The 17,947-nt window shown below is 41.7% G+C and overlaps 1 protein-coding gene and 1 long non-coding RNA gene across 2 annotated transcripts in view; both read right to left on the bottom strand.

Moving 5' to 3' along the window:
- The window catches only part of LOC141139198 (uncharacterized), a 1,175,459-nt gene that overhangs the window by 162,068 nt on the left and 995,444 nt on the right, over positions 1-17,947 (bottom strand). The gene's annotated exons all lie outside the window — the stretch shown is intronic.
- Positions 1-17,947, bottom strand: part of LOC141139194 (cytochrome P450 2K6-like) — a 193,016-nt gene that overhangs the window by 153,998 nt on the left and 21,071 nt on the right. Inside the window, exons 4-5 of the mRNA XM_073625113.1 lie at positions 17,721-17,881; positions 14,042-14,215 (exon numbers count right to left, since the gene is read on the bottom strand). Of these exons, the coding sequence (XP_073481214.1) occupies positions 14,042-14,215; positions 17,721-17,881 (335 nt within the window). The remainder of the gene's footprint in view (positions 1-14,041; positions 14,216-17,720; positions 17,882-17,947) is intronic.

Below are 17,947 nucleotides of genomic sequence, written 5' to 3'. Positions count from 1 at the left end.
ATCTCTGTGTATCAACTGAGTCCAGTCACTCTGGATATATATAAGGATGTACAACCACTTTAAGATATATATTACCTTGTATCGCTGGGTATTTCATCATGAGCAACAGACCCCAGCGCAGAGTGGTTGATGTCGTGTCCATTCCCGCAGAGAAAAGGTTCCTTACCAGTCTTGTTAGGTTTTCATTATGAAAGTATGAATGAGGATTCCCAGCCTCCTGCAAGTGATAACACAGAGAGTATGGTGAGCATTTCCCTGTAACCAGCCACCTGGTGGTGAAATACCGTACTGTAGCATGCTCCAACCAATTCACTGGTGCTTAAATAGTCAGTCTTCAGTCTAGTTCATTATGTTCCAGTCATGGGCGTAACATAAAGGGTTGCAGGGGTCTCAATCGCAACCCTCGCCCTTAGCTCCAGGGGGCCCCTGCAGCCTCCCTGTCATATTATCATATCCTCTGCAAAATCCAGCTTCGATCTGCCCTAGGGCCCCACAGCCAGGCTCCAGTACTGGGCTTCTACTTTGCCTTTTACAGTCCACACCCCTCTATTCCCATTGGCTGGGGAGAAGCTGTGAGCCATTTCCTGAATGGAGAGGAGCACCAGGTGAGAACAGCTCAGGATGGGGAAGTGTATGTGCTGTGTGCTGGCAACATGGAATGGTAATCGAGCTCAGCAAGGCAAGAGGAGGAGAGTGCCATACTGTAGCCACAATGGGACCGATGTCACTGGTGAGGTATGACACTGCTCAGTGTCTCCTAGTCACCAGCTGGGATTCTCTGTACCCCCCCCCACCCGAGGATGTCTGCTTACCCAACTTCCCTGACAACTGAGGAAAAGACACACCTCCGGGAGGTGACCTTCCCCCAACACCTGCCAACACTGACAGAGAAACCTTCAGAAATTGCTAAAACAAATCCCTTTACACCTCCTTGGGGAGCCCCTGAAGGGCTGCAGGCTCCAGATTTTGTGTCACTTGGCTTTGCCCTCCCAGATCTAAGTTGCCCCCTGACCACCCCCTCCACCCTGCATGCTATGCCTGGCAGCTAAGCTCCTTTTCCATTACAGCACTCTATACTGTTCCTCCTCTGCAGGGCTGAAATCACATTCCTTTACAGCACAGCCAGTTATTCATGATCTGCACAGGGTGTATCTGCCTACTGCAACTACACTGCAGTTCCGACCAGAGAATTTTACAGGTCAGAAGGGCAACATAAAAACCAGATACACCCTGTGGAGACTGACAGACTGTGTGTAAAGGAATGTGATTTCAGCCCTGTATAGTGTGGGGGGGAGCTGTATACAGTGCTGGGATGGGAAAGGAGCTCTGCCAAATGACCTGCCAGGGGTCCCTGTCCTCTGATTCTCCAGCGGTAATCCCTGTCCTCTGATGTAAAGAGGAACTCTGGGAATTCAAAACTCTTAAGCCACTTTGAGTATCTTGGCGTGCGGTAGATGTATCTGCACGCATGTTGGAAGTAGTGGATGAAGGAGGAGAAAGAGTTAACATGACTAAAGCTTTAAAATAGTTGACAGAGGAATATCTTTATTTTAGGGTCTTGTTTGTCACGATGACCACAGGATAGATAAGGTCTGGTAAGAACTGGTTTTGAAATGATGTCTTCAGACAAAGTCAGAACATCAGCATTAGTTTAAATTATGTTTTTTAGATAATATCCCGTCAGCTAAAATACTAGTTTAGACTATATCTGAGAGGCTATATGTTTGTATAGGAATTGTGTGTCATGTGACGAACTCTGTCCTCCCTCCCTCCTTTCTCTTTAAGTTGTGCAATATTCTCTGTCCATAATTTGTATAAAGATGCAATTCTTACCAATAAAACTAAGCATTAATTGAACGACTCTCTTGTCTTGTGCATTGGATGCTTCCGGAACTCCGAAATAATTCTACTGATTGTCCAGGTCTAAGCAGATTTAACCCTTTCAGTGGTGGCAGCATGTGTATTATGGTGTTCATCTGAGGTATGTAGGAATGTGTCTGCTTTGTTGACACTGTTCTTCTTGCCTTGGCTCTGACAATACCGCATCCTTGTATAGTGCAAAATTGCAAACTGCCGTGCTTTTTGGCAAGCACATTAAGGCAATAGTCTTTGGTGCAAAATTGTAGAGAGGTATTTGTAAACTGCTGTGCTTTTGGGAAGCACATGTGCTTTTGGCAAGCACATTAAAGTTAGTCTTTGGGAAACTAAAATAGTAAAATAGAGGCTCTTAAGGAAGGAGCCGGACAATCAGTGGAATTCTACCAAGTTTGTATAAGTTGTTTGTAACCAAATTAAGAAAGGGTAAGGGAGAAAGTAAAGAATACCCCCCACCTAATCCCGGAGAGACAAGTAAAGACTATGTGGTCAGAGTATGTGGAACGGATTATTTTTTGATAAATCCTTTCATAGATAATCTAGCCACATGGACTGAAAGTATGTGCAGTAGCTCACCCTTCCCGCGCACAGGCGCAAATGACCAATTCCATATGGATATGGTCAGGGGACTCTGAGGGATAAGAAAGCTTTCCCATAGTACACAGGGGACCCTGAGTGGGACATAAAGTACATGAAGGAAACGGGGACCCCCCCACCACTCAAATAGGCCAAGAGGAAGCTACCTCTTTGGCAGATACGATCCTTGATAGTGAGTGACTTTGTCACTGGAACTGTACTCTTACATCATTCATTCAGGATAATATCTTCATGCCTGGTAAATCTTTTGAGAAGAGATTTAATAGGAGTCTTAGAAATTTTCTTGACTCAAAGAGGGGGAGTAGCTATAGAATTACCACTGTTCTTTCAAACTGAAGTCCCTCCCCCATTTCCACATTACCACCCCCTCTGGGCTAAGACAGTCTTCAGAATACATTTCATGTACCCCTTACAAAGCCAGACTAAAACAAGGAGTATCCCCAGTTTACCACAAGCAGTACCATCTCTCCAAAGAGAAGGAGGAAGGCATCAGACCCATTATTGAGCAATTCCTGAAACAAGGAATTTTAAGACCCATCATATCACCTTATAACACTCCCATAAACCCAGTCAAAAAGAGTGATGGACCATACAGGTTTGTGCAGGATCTCTGAGCAATAAATAACCTTGTGATTCCAATTGCCCCTATTTTACCTGATGTGCTATCTCTCATTACCTCCATACCTGCCTTGGCAGTGTGTTTTTCAGTTATTGATTTAAGTAATGTTTTTTTCTCCATCCCTGTTGATGAAGAGACACAGCTACTACTATTTTTTTTCCTATAGAGGATGCCAGATAACCTGGAATCGCTTGCCATGGCTATATAGGCTCACCTGCAGTCTACTCAATAGCTCTCCAGGCAACCTTACAGTCTTAGGCACCTAGCCATGGTTCCTTCCCTTTTCAATGACCTACTGTTGTGTGGTCCCTCCCAGGTTTTACTGTTAGAACATATAGCATAGACAGGTCACAAAGTGTCTAAGGAAAAGTTGCAATAGTGTCAGGAAACTGTTGAGTGCCTTGATTTTAGTCTGTCCCATGGTGAAAGGAGAATCAGTCACAAGTGAACTGTGGCTCCAGTGGGTCTGCGCCGCCCACATACCAAGAGGGAAGTGATAACCTTCTTAGGCACGATTGGTTACTGCTGCCAATTGATATCTGATTGCTTCTACTATGATAACTTGCTGAGACAAGCTGCTCTAACTGACAGTCCTGTTCTTGTGAAATGGAATGATGAAATGGTTAATGCTTTTGTGTAACTTAAAACTGCAATGATAATGGCTCCTGGTCTGGGATTACTTGAATATTGTAAAGTGTTTCATTTGCTTGCAAGGGACAACTGTAAAACCATGGCTGGGGTCCTTGCACAAGAGCATGGTGGAAAGCTGAGACCTGTAGCCTTTTTTTCTAGAGTAGTCCCAGTTCCGGTACAAGGCATGCCGATGTGTCTGAGGGCTTTGGCCTCTTGTGCCATGGCTGTAGAAATGGCTACATCATTTACATTAGGTCACTCTATGGAAGCACACACACAGTACTGATGATATTTCAAAGAGAAATGCACTGGCCGACACCGCTGCTAAACAAGATACTTTGATGGTCCCAGGCTTTATTCAAATGCCCCCCTTACACCCCCAACTATGCCCTGGGAACAGGTTTTGCAGCACCTATAAGCTATGGCTTCACCAGAAGATCTGACCTATTGGCATAAACACGGTCTGACAATGAGTTCTAAGACAGGACTCATTGCCAAAGAGGGGAAACCAGGCATACCAAAAGCAAGTGCACCTTTATTCATCTTACAGTACCATGGCATAGGACATAAAGGATGGAAAGCTACAGCTGAAATGTTAACACAAGACTTTGCAAATAAAGTGGAAATTCCACATTCCATTTCACCCACAGAGTTAAGGTATAGTGGAAAGAATGAATTGAAGAATTAAAGATAAAATAAGGAAAGCTATGGGTGGTACATTTGCCAAATGGAAAACTGTGCTGCCTGCGGTTTTAGCAGAACTAAGAATGACCCCTTCCAAGACCAATCACTTGTCCCCTTTTGAGATCCTGATGGGTCGACCTTTTCCCACGCCCTGGATTAAGAAACCCTTGGTAATAGAGCAGGGAGAGCTGGGTTTGATACAGGAAGAATATTGTAGAAACTTGATTGTGAAGTTGAATGGTATCAACCGTAAAGTATTCTTTTCCATTACCCTCACAGGAACCAACACACAAGTTCCAACCCGGAGATGTGGTCGTAATTCACCAGCTGAACCGAACAAAGAAGCAAGATTACCCTTTTGACCCACCCACTTGCGTAGTCCCAGTGACCAGAACTGCTGTCCTCACAGAACAATCCAGAGCCTGGATCCATGACAAGAGGATAAAGAAAGTACCACAAAGCACCCAGAAGCAAGACACAGATAAAGGAGGTCAAGCAAGTGATGCAAATCCTCGAAGAGCAAGTGAAACAGGTGATAATAAGACTCTGAAAAAGATGACCTCACTTCTCTCACAACAGACTTTTTGGAAAGCCTTGTGCCTACTCTTTATGCTGACACTGATGGTGTTTCTGCCCACATGGATCATCACTAACTGTATCTATAATCCTGAGGACTTGGGCACCCTAAAGGCCATATGTATCCCTCTTCTAATGGAACAGTAACTAGACAAAGGAGGGAATCCAACGTGGAGGGCCCAAAAGAACTCATACCCCCCTACTGATAAAATGTTGTTACTTCAGTATACGTATTCTTTTTCTCAGAGGTCAGGTTATGACAAATGTTGGGTATGTAGTAAATTGCATCCAAGCACACTCCACATTCCTCTCTTAGCTGCCCCTATAAATATAACCCAGAACTTAATACAAATTTAAGAACCGTCCTGAATCAGGGAGCTGGTATCCACAACCCTGTGAGTTTCGTTTTGAACCAGTTAACCATATCCACCGTTTCTGGACGTTTTCAGGATACTATAAGCCAACAATCATTTCCCCTAGGGAATAGTGTATATGTATGTTGCATCAAAGAATGCTATCCATGGATACCGGTTGGTACCCATGGGTGGTGTTATTTGGCCTCATTGATTCCAGTTATGGGAATCATAGGGGATGAAAAAGGAAAGCACCAACATCTTTTGAAAGCTAGAGCATACCCCAGGAACCCCCTTAAACACATAGAGAAAAGAGAGTTGTTTTCTGATAAAGACCAAGCCTGGGCATGGTTTCCCTTATGGACAGGATGGGGAATAGAAATAATGAAAAGATTGACTAACTACTCCAAAATTATGGATTCAATTATGGAAAAGAATTCTGTAGACATCAAACTGTTAAGTATTGAACAAAGGGCTATTTGTAAACAGCTAGAGATGCACAAAGTAGCTATCAAATCCAGTGCTGCTCTGACTGGACTCTGAAGCAATGGAGGACTATGAGTGCTGCACATTGATTCATAATACCAGTATTGAAATACCTGATTATTATGATATAATTGATAAACACTGAAAGGAGGTGTCAAACCTCCAAGCTGAAGCCAGAGATATTGCCAAAGGTGGGTGGAACCCCTTTAAGGGACTAGGAAGTTTTGGTGATTTTTTTGGTTCCATTTTCTTTGGGTTCGGACAGGCAGGAATGTTAATTTTAATGTGCCTGTTTTTTTCCTTGTTATATATTGTTCAAGCTTATTCAATGTATCTATTATTTTATGATGCAACAAAATGACCCCACACAAACATTAAGGGATCATGGTGAAAACACTTTTGTGAGGGGATTGAAGGAGGAGAAAGAGTAAACATGACTAAAACTTTAAAATAGCTGACAGAGGAATATCTTTATTTTAGGGTCTTGTTTGTCACGATGACCACAGGATAGATAAGGTCTGGTAAGAACTGGTTTTGAAATGATGTCTTCAGACAAAGTCAGAACCTCAGCATTAGTTTAAATTATGTTTTTAGATAAAATCCCCTGTCAGCTAAAATACTAGTTTAGACTATGTCTGAGAGGCTATATGTTTGTGTAGGAATTATGTGTCATGTGATGAACTGTGTCCTCCCTCCCTCCTTTCTCTTTAAGTTGTGCAATATTCTTTGTCCATAATTTGTATAAAGATGCGATTCTTACAATTAAAACTAAGCATTCATTGAACGACTCTCTTTTCTTGTGCATTGGAAGCTTCCGGGGCTCCGAAAGAATTCTACTGATTGTCCAGGTATAAGTAGATTTAACCCTTTCTGCCACAATGTCTCACAAAACTAGAATAATGTTTTTCTGTCTACTGAGCTCTGTTCAATATGAAAAAGGGTCTATAAATTGCTAACGGCTATGGAAATAGATAAACTGGATAAATACAGGGATGTTTGGGGGAAACATACATAACTGTCCATTCAATGACCTCTACTCATTTTTGCTTTTAAATAGGTCAAAGTGCGAATAGATACAGTGCAATTTATACCCCTTAAAATTTTCCACATTTTGTCATGTTACAACGAAAAACGTAAATGCATTTTATTGGGATTTTATTTGATAGACCAACACAACGTAGCACACATTTGTGAAGTGGAAGGAAAACGATAAATGGTTTTCAACATTTTTTTACAAATAAATATCTGAAAAGTGTGGTGTGCATTTGTATTCAGCCCCCATTACTCAGATATCCTTTACTAAAATCTAGTGGAACCAATTGCCTTCAGAAGTCACTTAATTAGTAAATAGAGTCCACCTATGTGTGATTTAATCTCAGTATAAATACAGCTGTTCTGTGAAGCCCTCAGAGATTTGTTAGAGAACGTTAGTGAATAAACAGCATTATGAAGGCCAAGGCGCACACCAGACAGATCAGTGATAAGGGTGTGGAGAAGTTTAAAGCAGGGCTAGGTTATAAAAAAATATCCTAAGCTTTGAACATCTCACGGAGCACTGTTCAATCCATCATCCAAAAATGGAAAGAGTATGGCACAACTGCAAACCTACCAAGACATAGCTTTTCACCAAAACTGACAGGCCGGGCAAGTAGAACATTAATCAGAGAAGCAGCCAAGAGGACCATGGTAAATCTGGAGGAGCTGCAGAGATCCACAGCTCAGGTGGGAGAATCTGTCCACAGGACAAATATTAGTTGTGCACTTAACAAATCTGGCCTTTATGGAAGAGTGACAAGAAGAAAGCCATTGTTGAAAGAAAGCCATAAGAAGTCCCTTTTGCAGTTTGCGTAGAAGCCATGTGGGGGACACAGCAAACATGTGGAAGAAGGTGCTCTGGTCAAATGAGACCAAAATTGAACATTTTGGCCTAAAAGCAAAACGCTGTGGCGAAAAACTAACACTGCACATCACCCTGAACACACCATCCCCACCGTGAAACATGTTGGTGACAGCATCATGTTGCAGGGATGCTTTTCTTCAGCAGGGACAGGGAAGCTGGTCAGAGTTGATGGGAAGATGGATGGAGCCAAATACAGGGCAATCTAATGCCGCATACACACGATCGGATTTTCCAACAACAAATGTTCGATGGGAGTTTGTTGTCGGAAATTCTGACCGTGTGAAGGCTCCATCGGACATTTTTTGTTGGAATTTCCGACAACAAAAATTTGAGAGCTGGATCTCAAATTTTCTGACAACAAAATCCGTTGTCGGAAATTCCGAGAGTGTGTACACAATTCCGATGCAAAAAATTCCACACATGCTCTGAATCAAGTACGAGACGGAAGTGCTCGGTCTGGTAAAACTAGTGTTCTTAATGGAGATAGCACATTCGTCATGCTGCAAATTTTGAAATCTTTCAATGCAGCGCATTCTCTTCTTCTTTATAATGCTAAAATCATGAAGTGGTTTTGAAGCTGATATTCACACAGAATTCTGACAAACTGATTTCTTTATTATTTCTTGTGATCTCATGATTTTTTTTTTTTTTCGCCAGGTCTCCAGAATAATGTTTTTAATTTTTGTTTATAGTAATCTCCTTTTTTTTTAAATCAAGATCTCCTGTTTTTTATTTTTTTCTAGTGATCTCCATACTATTTTTTTCATTTTGTGTGTCAAGTTACCACAACACCATTATTATCTTGTAGTTGTTAACCTCAAGGACACTGGTTGGTGTTGGTGTCCCTTGTTAATTTGACATTGTCTTTTTGAAATGTACCTGCCTACTCACAAACAAACTGTCTCTTTTTTAATTTTAATACATAGCCAATGATTTTAGACAAAAAATAGACATTTATTAGGAGTCAAAACAAAATAAAGAGGAAGGTAACGCTGGATAAACTAGTGAAATTGGTGAAGCCTTTGTACCCCAGGGCACACATCAACTATTTGACAGGGAAAATTGGGAGCCTGAGGAGTCCATTTAATAGGGAGCACAATCCAGTCCAGGACACCGAGAGATCAGGAACAGCAACAGGTGACATAAATGTCCCCAGGCTGTGGGCTTACAACAGCCTGCGTCTTTTGCCAGACCAGACCGAACCCAGGCCATCACTCTCTTGTCTTCCTTCCATGCTTGCTTCCATGCTGTGGCTCTGGTGTTGGAGTTGTAGCAGGAGGTGGAGGAGGTGGAGGAGGTGGAGGAGGAGGAGGACGATGGTCCAACTCATACAGGTGGGTTTTGCTTGTGAGTTCGCCCATCAACCCCTTATTTAGGGCCATATATATCACTTCCTCACAAAATAGGCATTGGCCCACCTCCATTTCCTGCATTTTGTTGGCAGCCAAGCAGGCATAGGCCTCAAGAAGACTGGGGGGGTCCTGAGGGCTGCAAAAGCCTGCCGAATTAACCCAAGTGCTGACTCCTCCACATTTCTCCCCTTCCTAGGCCTTTTTTGTTCAAGGCGGAGGGGAGGGACTTGGGATTCGGTCAGGCTACTGGGCCCGGCCACCTCCTGGCTGCCACTTACTCCCGCCACCTCCTTGCTGCCACTTCCCCCTGCCACTTCCTGGCTGCCACTTTCCCCTGCCACCTCCTGGCTGACATTTTCTACAGCCTCCAACTGGCTGAGGATTTCCTGTGTATGAAAAAGGGACATAGTTTTATTTTATTGTTCATCAATCACTCACAATTTTGAGAAATTTGTTGAACAATGCTATACCTGACTCAAGCTGGGCTCCTCCACATCTTCTTCCTGGGTGGAAGGCCCAGGTTGGACATCGGAAGCCTCAGCTGGGGTGGAAGGAATCGTGGAAGGAAGGGTTGAGAGTGATGGCCTGATTTCAGTCTGGTCTGACAGAAATCGCAGTCTGTCATAGTACCAGAGCCTGGGGACATAAATATCATCTGCTGCTGCTCCGGATCTCATGGAATCCTGGACCTTCTTGCGCTCCCTAATATATGTGCTCCCCAGGCCACCAATTTTGCACTTCAAATAGTTGATGTCTGCCGTGGGGATCTGCTTCACAAATTCCAGCAATTTATCCAGTGCTGCCTTCCTCTTTAGTCGATTTGTATGAAAGGGGTGTTTTGTCTGCCACAGACAGGGCAGCTCTCTGTACAAATCAATGAATTGGGGGAGGAAATCATGATCGTTGAATGATCCATTTTATCTGCAAGACACAACACAAGACAAACCCTAATGTCAGGCTAAACTAGCATAATCTTGTCCTAATATAGGTCTCAATCTCTAAGCAGTATAGGCCACTGATGCCCCAAGTTCAAATTGTACCTTCGTTAGAACGATCAGCGCTTCCGCTACTCCGTCCTCCGCTCACAGATCGTACATATGACGCACGCGTGTTACGCTTTATATACACTGCGCATGCATGAAACTCCACCCACCCCTGACCTTCTATCTAGTATATTCCCCGCCCTTTCTCTTTCTGCGCAGTGGGAGAGCACATGGCAGAGAAAGAACAAGTGCATGAAGACAGTAGCAACGACAATAGTCCAGAGCCATGAATGTCCCGATCCCGGAAGAGATTTAAGGCCTCTAATATGTCCTTTGTAGAGATGATGGAGATGGTGGACATCTTGAAGAGGGCCGACTATGATGGGAAGCATGGACCTTACCCAAACCCAAATGTCAGAAAGGCCAAGATCATGACAAAAGTTGTGAAAAGTCTGCAGAATTTTGGGGTACGGCGATCCATGGATCAACTGAGGAAACGATAGTCAGACCTCAAATTGAGGGAGCAGGATCAGTACAGAAGAATCAAGAAAGTGCTGCAAAAAAGTAAGTATTTTGTTGCGTGTTCCTATTCTTCTTATTATGTTCGTGCTACTCCATGTGCTTTTCTTTACTGTTGTACAGTTTAAAATGGCAAGTTTCAGGTTCGTGGACACAGTAATCGTTCGTAGTAAACATCGTTCGTTCACTCACTAATACGATTTTTTTTGGCAGATGCAGGTTAACTACATTTGTTCATGCCTATTTGGATTATGTGTGAAACTTTACCCAAAAAGATAAGTATTCCAGCTTGAAGGGAAAAAATCATGTCTTCAGCTTGGAACTCTGCCAAAACAGACAATTGTACCACATTTCCAAGCAATGTTACATATTCCTATTTCTTGCCTCAAATATCTGTGTGCTAAGTATACCTATTTTTTATTCACATAGGGGAGAAAAGAATTGGGACGTCAGAGGACACCAGGGACCCCCAAACTCCTAAAGAAGGGGAAGTCACCACACCACAACCTGAGGATGTGGAGGGAGGAGAGGTTTATGAAGTGGGTGAAATAGTGACCACAGCAGGTGAGTGTCTGAGACCACAGCTTCAGGTAATAGATGTATGCCTGCATATTTATAATACATGGAGTTTTTTATTTTAGGTGATGTGGATGTTGTGGAAGAAGAATCTCATTTCTCAAGTGCAAGTGCACACGTCCTCAACGGGGAGATCAGGGTGTGCAATCGGGATTTACAGATCAAGGAAGACATCAATGATGTTGAAAAAAGACTCAAAAACATCATTGATGTTTTAGGCAGAATATGAAACACACCAAAATTATTGAATTTTTTTATTTTTCTTTGAAATTTTCTAAAAAATGTTGAAAGCCAAATTTTGAAGATGCACACACAGTGTGTCAACATGTGCTATCTGCCATCACGAGATATCAAGGTACGCGTTTTGTGGGTGCAACCCCTTCCTCGCAACTCAAGTAGCTGAGAGGAGGGGGTTGTACCCCCGAAACACTTTAGCACATGTTGACCTTAGGCATGGGATCAGGAGTGAAATCCCCATTTTGACTCCCAATTTGTGTGCATCTTCAAAATTTAGCTTTCACAGGGTGAATTGTGTATTTTTTTTATGTTTTGAAAAACATGCCTGTTTACCACAAAAAAGGATATTTCTAATGTCCCAAAAAATATATATATATTCCAAAAATCTGTTGGTTTGTTCAAAAACCCTTTTCTAAAGGCACATGTGAATGTGCACAAAGTAAAAAAAATTCTACTCAACAATGTGTGGCTTCTTCTTTCAATGCTCAATAGCAGTTTTTTGCTTACATTGGTGTTTACAGTGACAATGGGGGTTATTTCCTAAAGGCAAATCCACTTTGCCTTTCAGTGCACTTTTGCAGTGCACTTGTAGTGCAAAGTGGATTTTCCTTTAGTAAATAACACCCACAGTGCTTTATAATTTGCATCAATCAGGCCATTATTGTCACTCCAAAAATTAATTCAGGGTGCTGAAAATGATGAATATTATTATCATGAACGCATTACATACATTAACAACAAAAAGAAGGTGTGTGTGTGTAGCAGACCCACAACATAATAGTTAGCTGAAGAAGAGATTGTCACCTCATATATTAGAGAAATTACGTTGGAACTATTAAGAAAATGGGCAAAAAAAACATTGGAGAACCTAGGAGACAGCTAAAAGAAACACAAACAGTAAATCAAAGGAAATATTTTTTCAGTTTAAAATACAAATTTATTGTAAAAATACATTTATTTAAATACATATAATGTGATGTTAAAGGATAAAACTTACCCTAATATAGCACTTCTGCAGGACCTGAATGATGGCAGAACAGGTCTCTGGAATAATGATCCCCAGAGCCTAGGGGGAGATGCCTGTCGAGAACTTGATGTCCTGCAGACTTCTCCCCATCACCAAGTACCACAAGGTGGCGACTAGCCTCTGCTCAGGAATGATGGCTTGCCGCATGCAGGTGTTCTGCTTCGTAATATAAGGGGACAGTGAAGCCAACAGATGGTGAAAAATGGGGTCTGTCATCCGGAGATAATTCCTGAAATCATCAGGATTATTCTCACGGATCTCCTCCAACGAAGGAATATGAGAGAATTGGTCACACTGGAGCAAACAATTCTTCGTCCATGAACTCCTCCTCGCCCTGTTCATGGACTGGACTTGGGTCAAAGTAAGAACCCCAACACCAAGCCCCTGCACAGCATGAACTCTACAATGAGAACATACCTGCAACATGCCTTAAAAATGGTTGGCTGGTCAGAACGAACTAACAGAACGCACTGAAAATCAGAAAGGCCTGGAAAGAGCGAGCTGAAAATCAGAAATGAGCGGACAAGAATGCACTGAAAATCAAATACGTAATATAAAAATACGCACTGAAAAACAGATGCAAACTGACTACACGCACTGAAAACCAGATTTGAACCCACAAGCACAAACTGAAGAGCAGTAATGAACTGAAAAGCATGAGGCTGAAAATCGCGAATTGTCTCTCACCAAACTTCTACTAACACGAGATAAACACGAGATTAGCAGAAGGAGCCCAAAGGGTGGCGCACTGGCTATTGAACTTCCTCTTTATAGTGCCGTCGTATGTGTTGTACGTCAGCGCGTTCTTGACGATCGGATTTTCCGACAACATTTGTGCGACCATGTGTATGCAAGAGAAGCTTGAGCCAACATCCATTGAAAATAAATCCCAGGATTTTGTGGTCAAAATGTCCGATCATGTGTACACGGCACCACTGGATAAAACCTGTTAGAGTCTGCAAAAGACTTGAGATTGGGAGTGGAGGTTCACCTTCCAGCAGGAAACGACCCTAAACATACAGCCAGAGCTACAATGGAACACATTCATGTGTTAGAATGACCCAAAGTCCAGACCTAAATCCAATTGAGAATCTGTGGTAAGACTTAAAAATTGCTGTTCACAGACGCTCTCCATCCAATCTGGCAGAGCTTGAGCTATTTTTAAAAGAAGAATGGGCAAAAATGTCACTCTCTAGATGTGGAAAGCTGGTAGAGACATACCCAAAATGACATGCAGCTGTAATTACAGCGAAAGGTGGTTCTACAAAGTATTGACTTAGGGGGGCTGAATACAAATGCACGCCACACTTTTCACATATTTATTTGTAAAAACAAATTGAAAACCATTTATCATTTTCCTTCCACTTCACAATTATGTGCCACTTTGTGTTGATCTATCACATAAAAAACAAATAAAATACATTTACGTTTTTGGTTGTAACATGACAAAATGTGGAAAACGTCAAGCGGTATGAATACTTTTTCAAGGCACTGTATATACAGCCAGAGATCCACAACATTTCATCTTCTGAAACCCCTTGTATGTAATGCACTTCTGGCTGAAAATACCTTTTACTAATTACCTTTAGCTGATATAATTTGTAAGACATACATTAACATTCACCTCTTTTTGCCTCACAAGAAATGCATCAATGAAGCTTCTCTGGTCATTCTCATCTAAGTTCTTCAGATGTTTTATGAATGTTTTTGTAACAAATTCACACATTTCCTCCACATTCTTTTCAATAGTTTTGTGGTCACCAGGAAGAAATCCCAAGAATGGGAAAATGTTATATATCTGATTAAAAAAAAAAAAAAAGATAATGTAATTGTTAGGCTCCAGTGGTGATGGATTTGCAATGTTCTTTTTATTGTGGTCATGGTTACAAAATCTGTTATGTAAAAGGTTTCAATATTTCCAGAGCTTCTGACCCGGGACAAGCATGCAGGGTTCTTTTTTTTCTTACTAGCTGCATTCATGTTCCAGGTCAATGATCTGGAAAGCACTGGTGTCAGAGACATTCAGAAAGCTAGAATTTTCAAAATAAGTGAGAAGTGGCATTGCCTCCATATTTCTCCTAATACATTGAAGCCTTAAAATGTCATGCCTAAAAATTGCATGCATCTTAAAACTGTGGCTTGACATGCTTGGCATCTATTTACTCAATGCAACCTCATCTTTTATACTTCCCAAAGAAATGGGTATTTTATATTGTTTGTTCTTAACAATAAGAGTTTGATAAACATTTCTGCAAATATAGTGCAACACAAAAATTTGCAACTGCCGTTTTATTCTAGGGGCCTGCTGCTTTCAGAAAAGGTATCCTTTTTGGGGAGTTTAACCTCTTGCCGACTGCGGCCTGCCGATATACGTCGGCACATTGGCAGCTGTGGGCAAATGGGCATACCTGTATGTCCCCTTTAATTGGCAGAGCTGGCGGGCGGGCGGGCGAGCGGCCACTGCGTACAGCATGACCGTGCCCGTGGTCTCCCGGCGATCGTGTCACAGAGCCACAGAACGGGGAGATTCCTATGTAATCAAGGCATTTTCCCATTCTGCCTTGTGACATGACAGAGATTACTGCTCCCTGTCATCGGGAGCAGTGATCGCTGTCATGTCAGTGGTAGCCCATCCCCCCCACAGTTAGAATCACTCCCTAGGACACACTTAACCCCTTTATCGCCCTCTGGTGTTTAACCCCTTCCCTGCCAGTGTCATTTACACAGTAATCAATGCATTTTTATAGCACTGATCGCTGTATAAATGACAATGGTCCCAAAATAGTGTCAAAAGTATCCAAAGTGTCCGCCATAATGTCGCAGTCCTGATAAAAAACACAGATCGCCGCCATTACTAATAGAAAAAACGAATTAATTAATAAAAATGCCATAAAACTATCCCCTATTTTGTAGACGCTATAACTTTTGCTCAAACCAATCAATATACACTCATTGCGATTTTTTTTACCAAAAATATGTAGAAGAATACATATCAGCCTAAACTAAGGAAAAAAAAATATTTTTTTATATATTTTGGGGGGATATTTATTATAGCAAAAAGTAAAAAATATTGCTTAATTTTTAAAATTGTCACTTTTTTTTGTTTATAGCGCAAAAAATAAAAGCCGCACAGGGTGATCAAATGCCACCAAAAGAAAGCTCTATTTGTGGGAAAAAAAGAACGTCAATTTTGTTTGGGTGCAACGTGGCACGACCGCGTAACTGTGAGTTAAAAGCGACGCAGTGCCGTATCGCAAAAAGTGCTCTGGTCAGGAAGGGGGTAAAATATTCCGGGGCTGAAGCAGTTAAAGTAATATCTAACAAAAAACACTGATTTCAACATGTGTGTAAAAAATAAAAAACATTGTAGAAAAGTGTTAAGTAATTTTTTTTTTTTTTTAACAATCATTGTCATTCTCGCATAGGGAATAAGTGATGGCCTTATTTGGGAGACATACGGTTTTTCAAGCCCTTCAGATGTTCGGTAACATGTTACCCACCAATTGCCAGGAAGCTGCATTGTTGGTTGAACTGAACTGATAAATGAAACCCTTCCATGAATGCACACTACTTTACCACAAAGTGTAATAATACTTGTACATGTCCGAATACACATCTATAATGATAACAATTATTCTCTGGGTGATATTTAATATTAGTAGCTATGTCTATCTATGCAAAAAAGAATATGCATACAGAAGTCGACTAACCCACTGTATCACCTGGGGCAAGAACCGACAACAAGGCAGAAAAGATGCTATAGAGTCAGAGCTCAGTGAATTTACAGGAATAAAACCTAAGCAGACATAAGTCAGGGCATATGTAGACAGACTAGCCTGTTGATCAGGCAAGGGCTGAAAATCCAGCAGCCTACTTTAGCTTTTCTGAATACAGCAGATGTGCACTGCAGAGACCTAAGCAGTTCTGCAGTTCTGAGCAATGACCAGGTTTATCCTTAGAGAAGTAAATAGTTACATAGTTAGTAAGGTTGAATAAAGACACCAGTCCATCCAGTTACACCTGAGTGAGTACACTCACCGGCCACTTTAGTAGGTACACCTTACTAGAACCAGTTTGGACCCCCTTTTGCCTTCAGAACTGCCTTAATTATTCATGACATGGATTCAACAAGGTGTTGGAAACATTTCTCACAGATTTTGATCCATATTGACATGATATCATGCAGTTGCTGCAGATTTGTCTGCTGCACATCCATGATGCAAATCTCCCGTTCCACCACATCCCAAAGGTGCTCTATTGGATTGAGATCTGGTGACTGTGGAGGATATTGGAGTACAGTGAGCTCATTGTCATGTTCAAGAAAACCAGTGGTGAGATGATTTGAGCTTTGTGGTATGATGCATTATCCTGCTGGAAGTAGCCATCAGAAGATGGGTATTCTGTATTCATAAAGGGATGGACATGGTCAGCAACAATACTCAGGTAGGTCGTGGCATTTAAACAATGCTCAGTTGGTACTAAGGGGCCCAAAGTGTGGCAAGAAAATATCCCCTACACCAGTACTCCACTACCATCAGCCTGAACCGTTGATACAAAGCAGGATGGATCCATTCTTTCTTGTTGTTTATACCAAATTCTGACCCTACCAGCTTAATGTTGCAGCTGAAATCAAGACTCGTCAGACCAGGCAACATTTTTCCAATCTTCTATTGTCCAATTATGGTGAGCATCTGTGAATTGGTGGCACTCTGTGTGGTCTTCTGCTTCTGTAACCCATCTGCTTCAAGGTTTGATGTGTTGTGCATTCAGAGATGGCATTCTGCATACCTTGGTTGTAACGAGTGGTTATTTGAGTTACTGTTGCCTTTCCATCATCTCGAACCAGCCTGTCCATTCCCCTCTGACCTCTGACATCAACAAGGCATTTTTGTCCACACAACTGCCACTCACTGGATATTTTCTCTTTTTCAGGCTGTTCTCTGCAAACCCTAGTAATGGCTCTGTGTGAAAATCCCAGTAGATCAGCAATTTTTGAAATATTCAGACCAGCCTGTCTGGCAGCAACAACCATGCCACGTTCAAAGTCACTTAAATCCCCTTTCTTCCCCATTCAGATGCTCGGTTTGAACTTTAGCAAGTCGTCGTTACCTTGTCTAGTTGCCTAAATGCATTGAGTTGCTGTCATGTGTCTGGCTGATTAGCAATTTGTGTTACCAAGCAATTAAATAGGTGTACTCACTTGGCCGGTGAGTGTATATGTCCCACACGTTGGAAAACATGTTTGTATGTGAAAAAGTTATGCTAAATAAAGATTGGTGAAAATAAAAAAATATATATATTACCCCAACCGTAAGACTTCCTAAAAGTTTAATATTTTCTGAAGTCAAACTCAAAAGTCTCTTAAATTGCTGGTCTTCATAGTCCATTCGGTGTCCAATTAATAATGACACAATGATATTAGCCACTGCAGCATTTATCATCATCCTATTATCAAATGGCTTTCCTGTGAATTTAAAGCAAAAGTCAAAAACATATAATGCTGGGGCAGGAAATTGAATTGTCCATTTTG

This window comes from Aquarana catesbeiana, linkage group LG04 (genome assembly GCF_042186555.1).
Source record: "Aquarana catesbeiana isolate 2022-GZ linkage group LG04, ASM4218655v1, whole genome shotgun sequence".
Taxonomy (NCBI): Eukaryota; Metazoa; Chordata; class Amphibia; order Anura; family Ranidae; genus Aquarana; species Aquarana catesbeiana.
The sequence above is the reverse complement of the archived record's forward strand: the minus strand, read 5'-3'. Positions and strand labels throughout refer to the sequence as shown.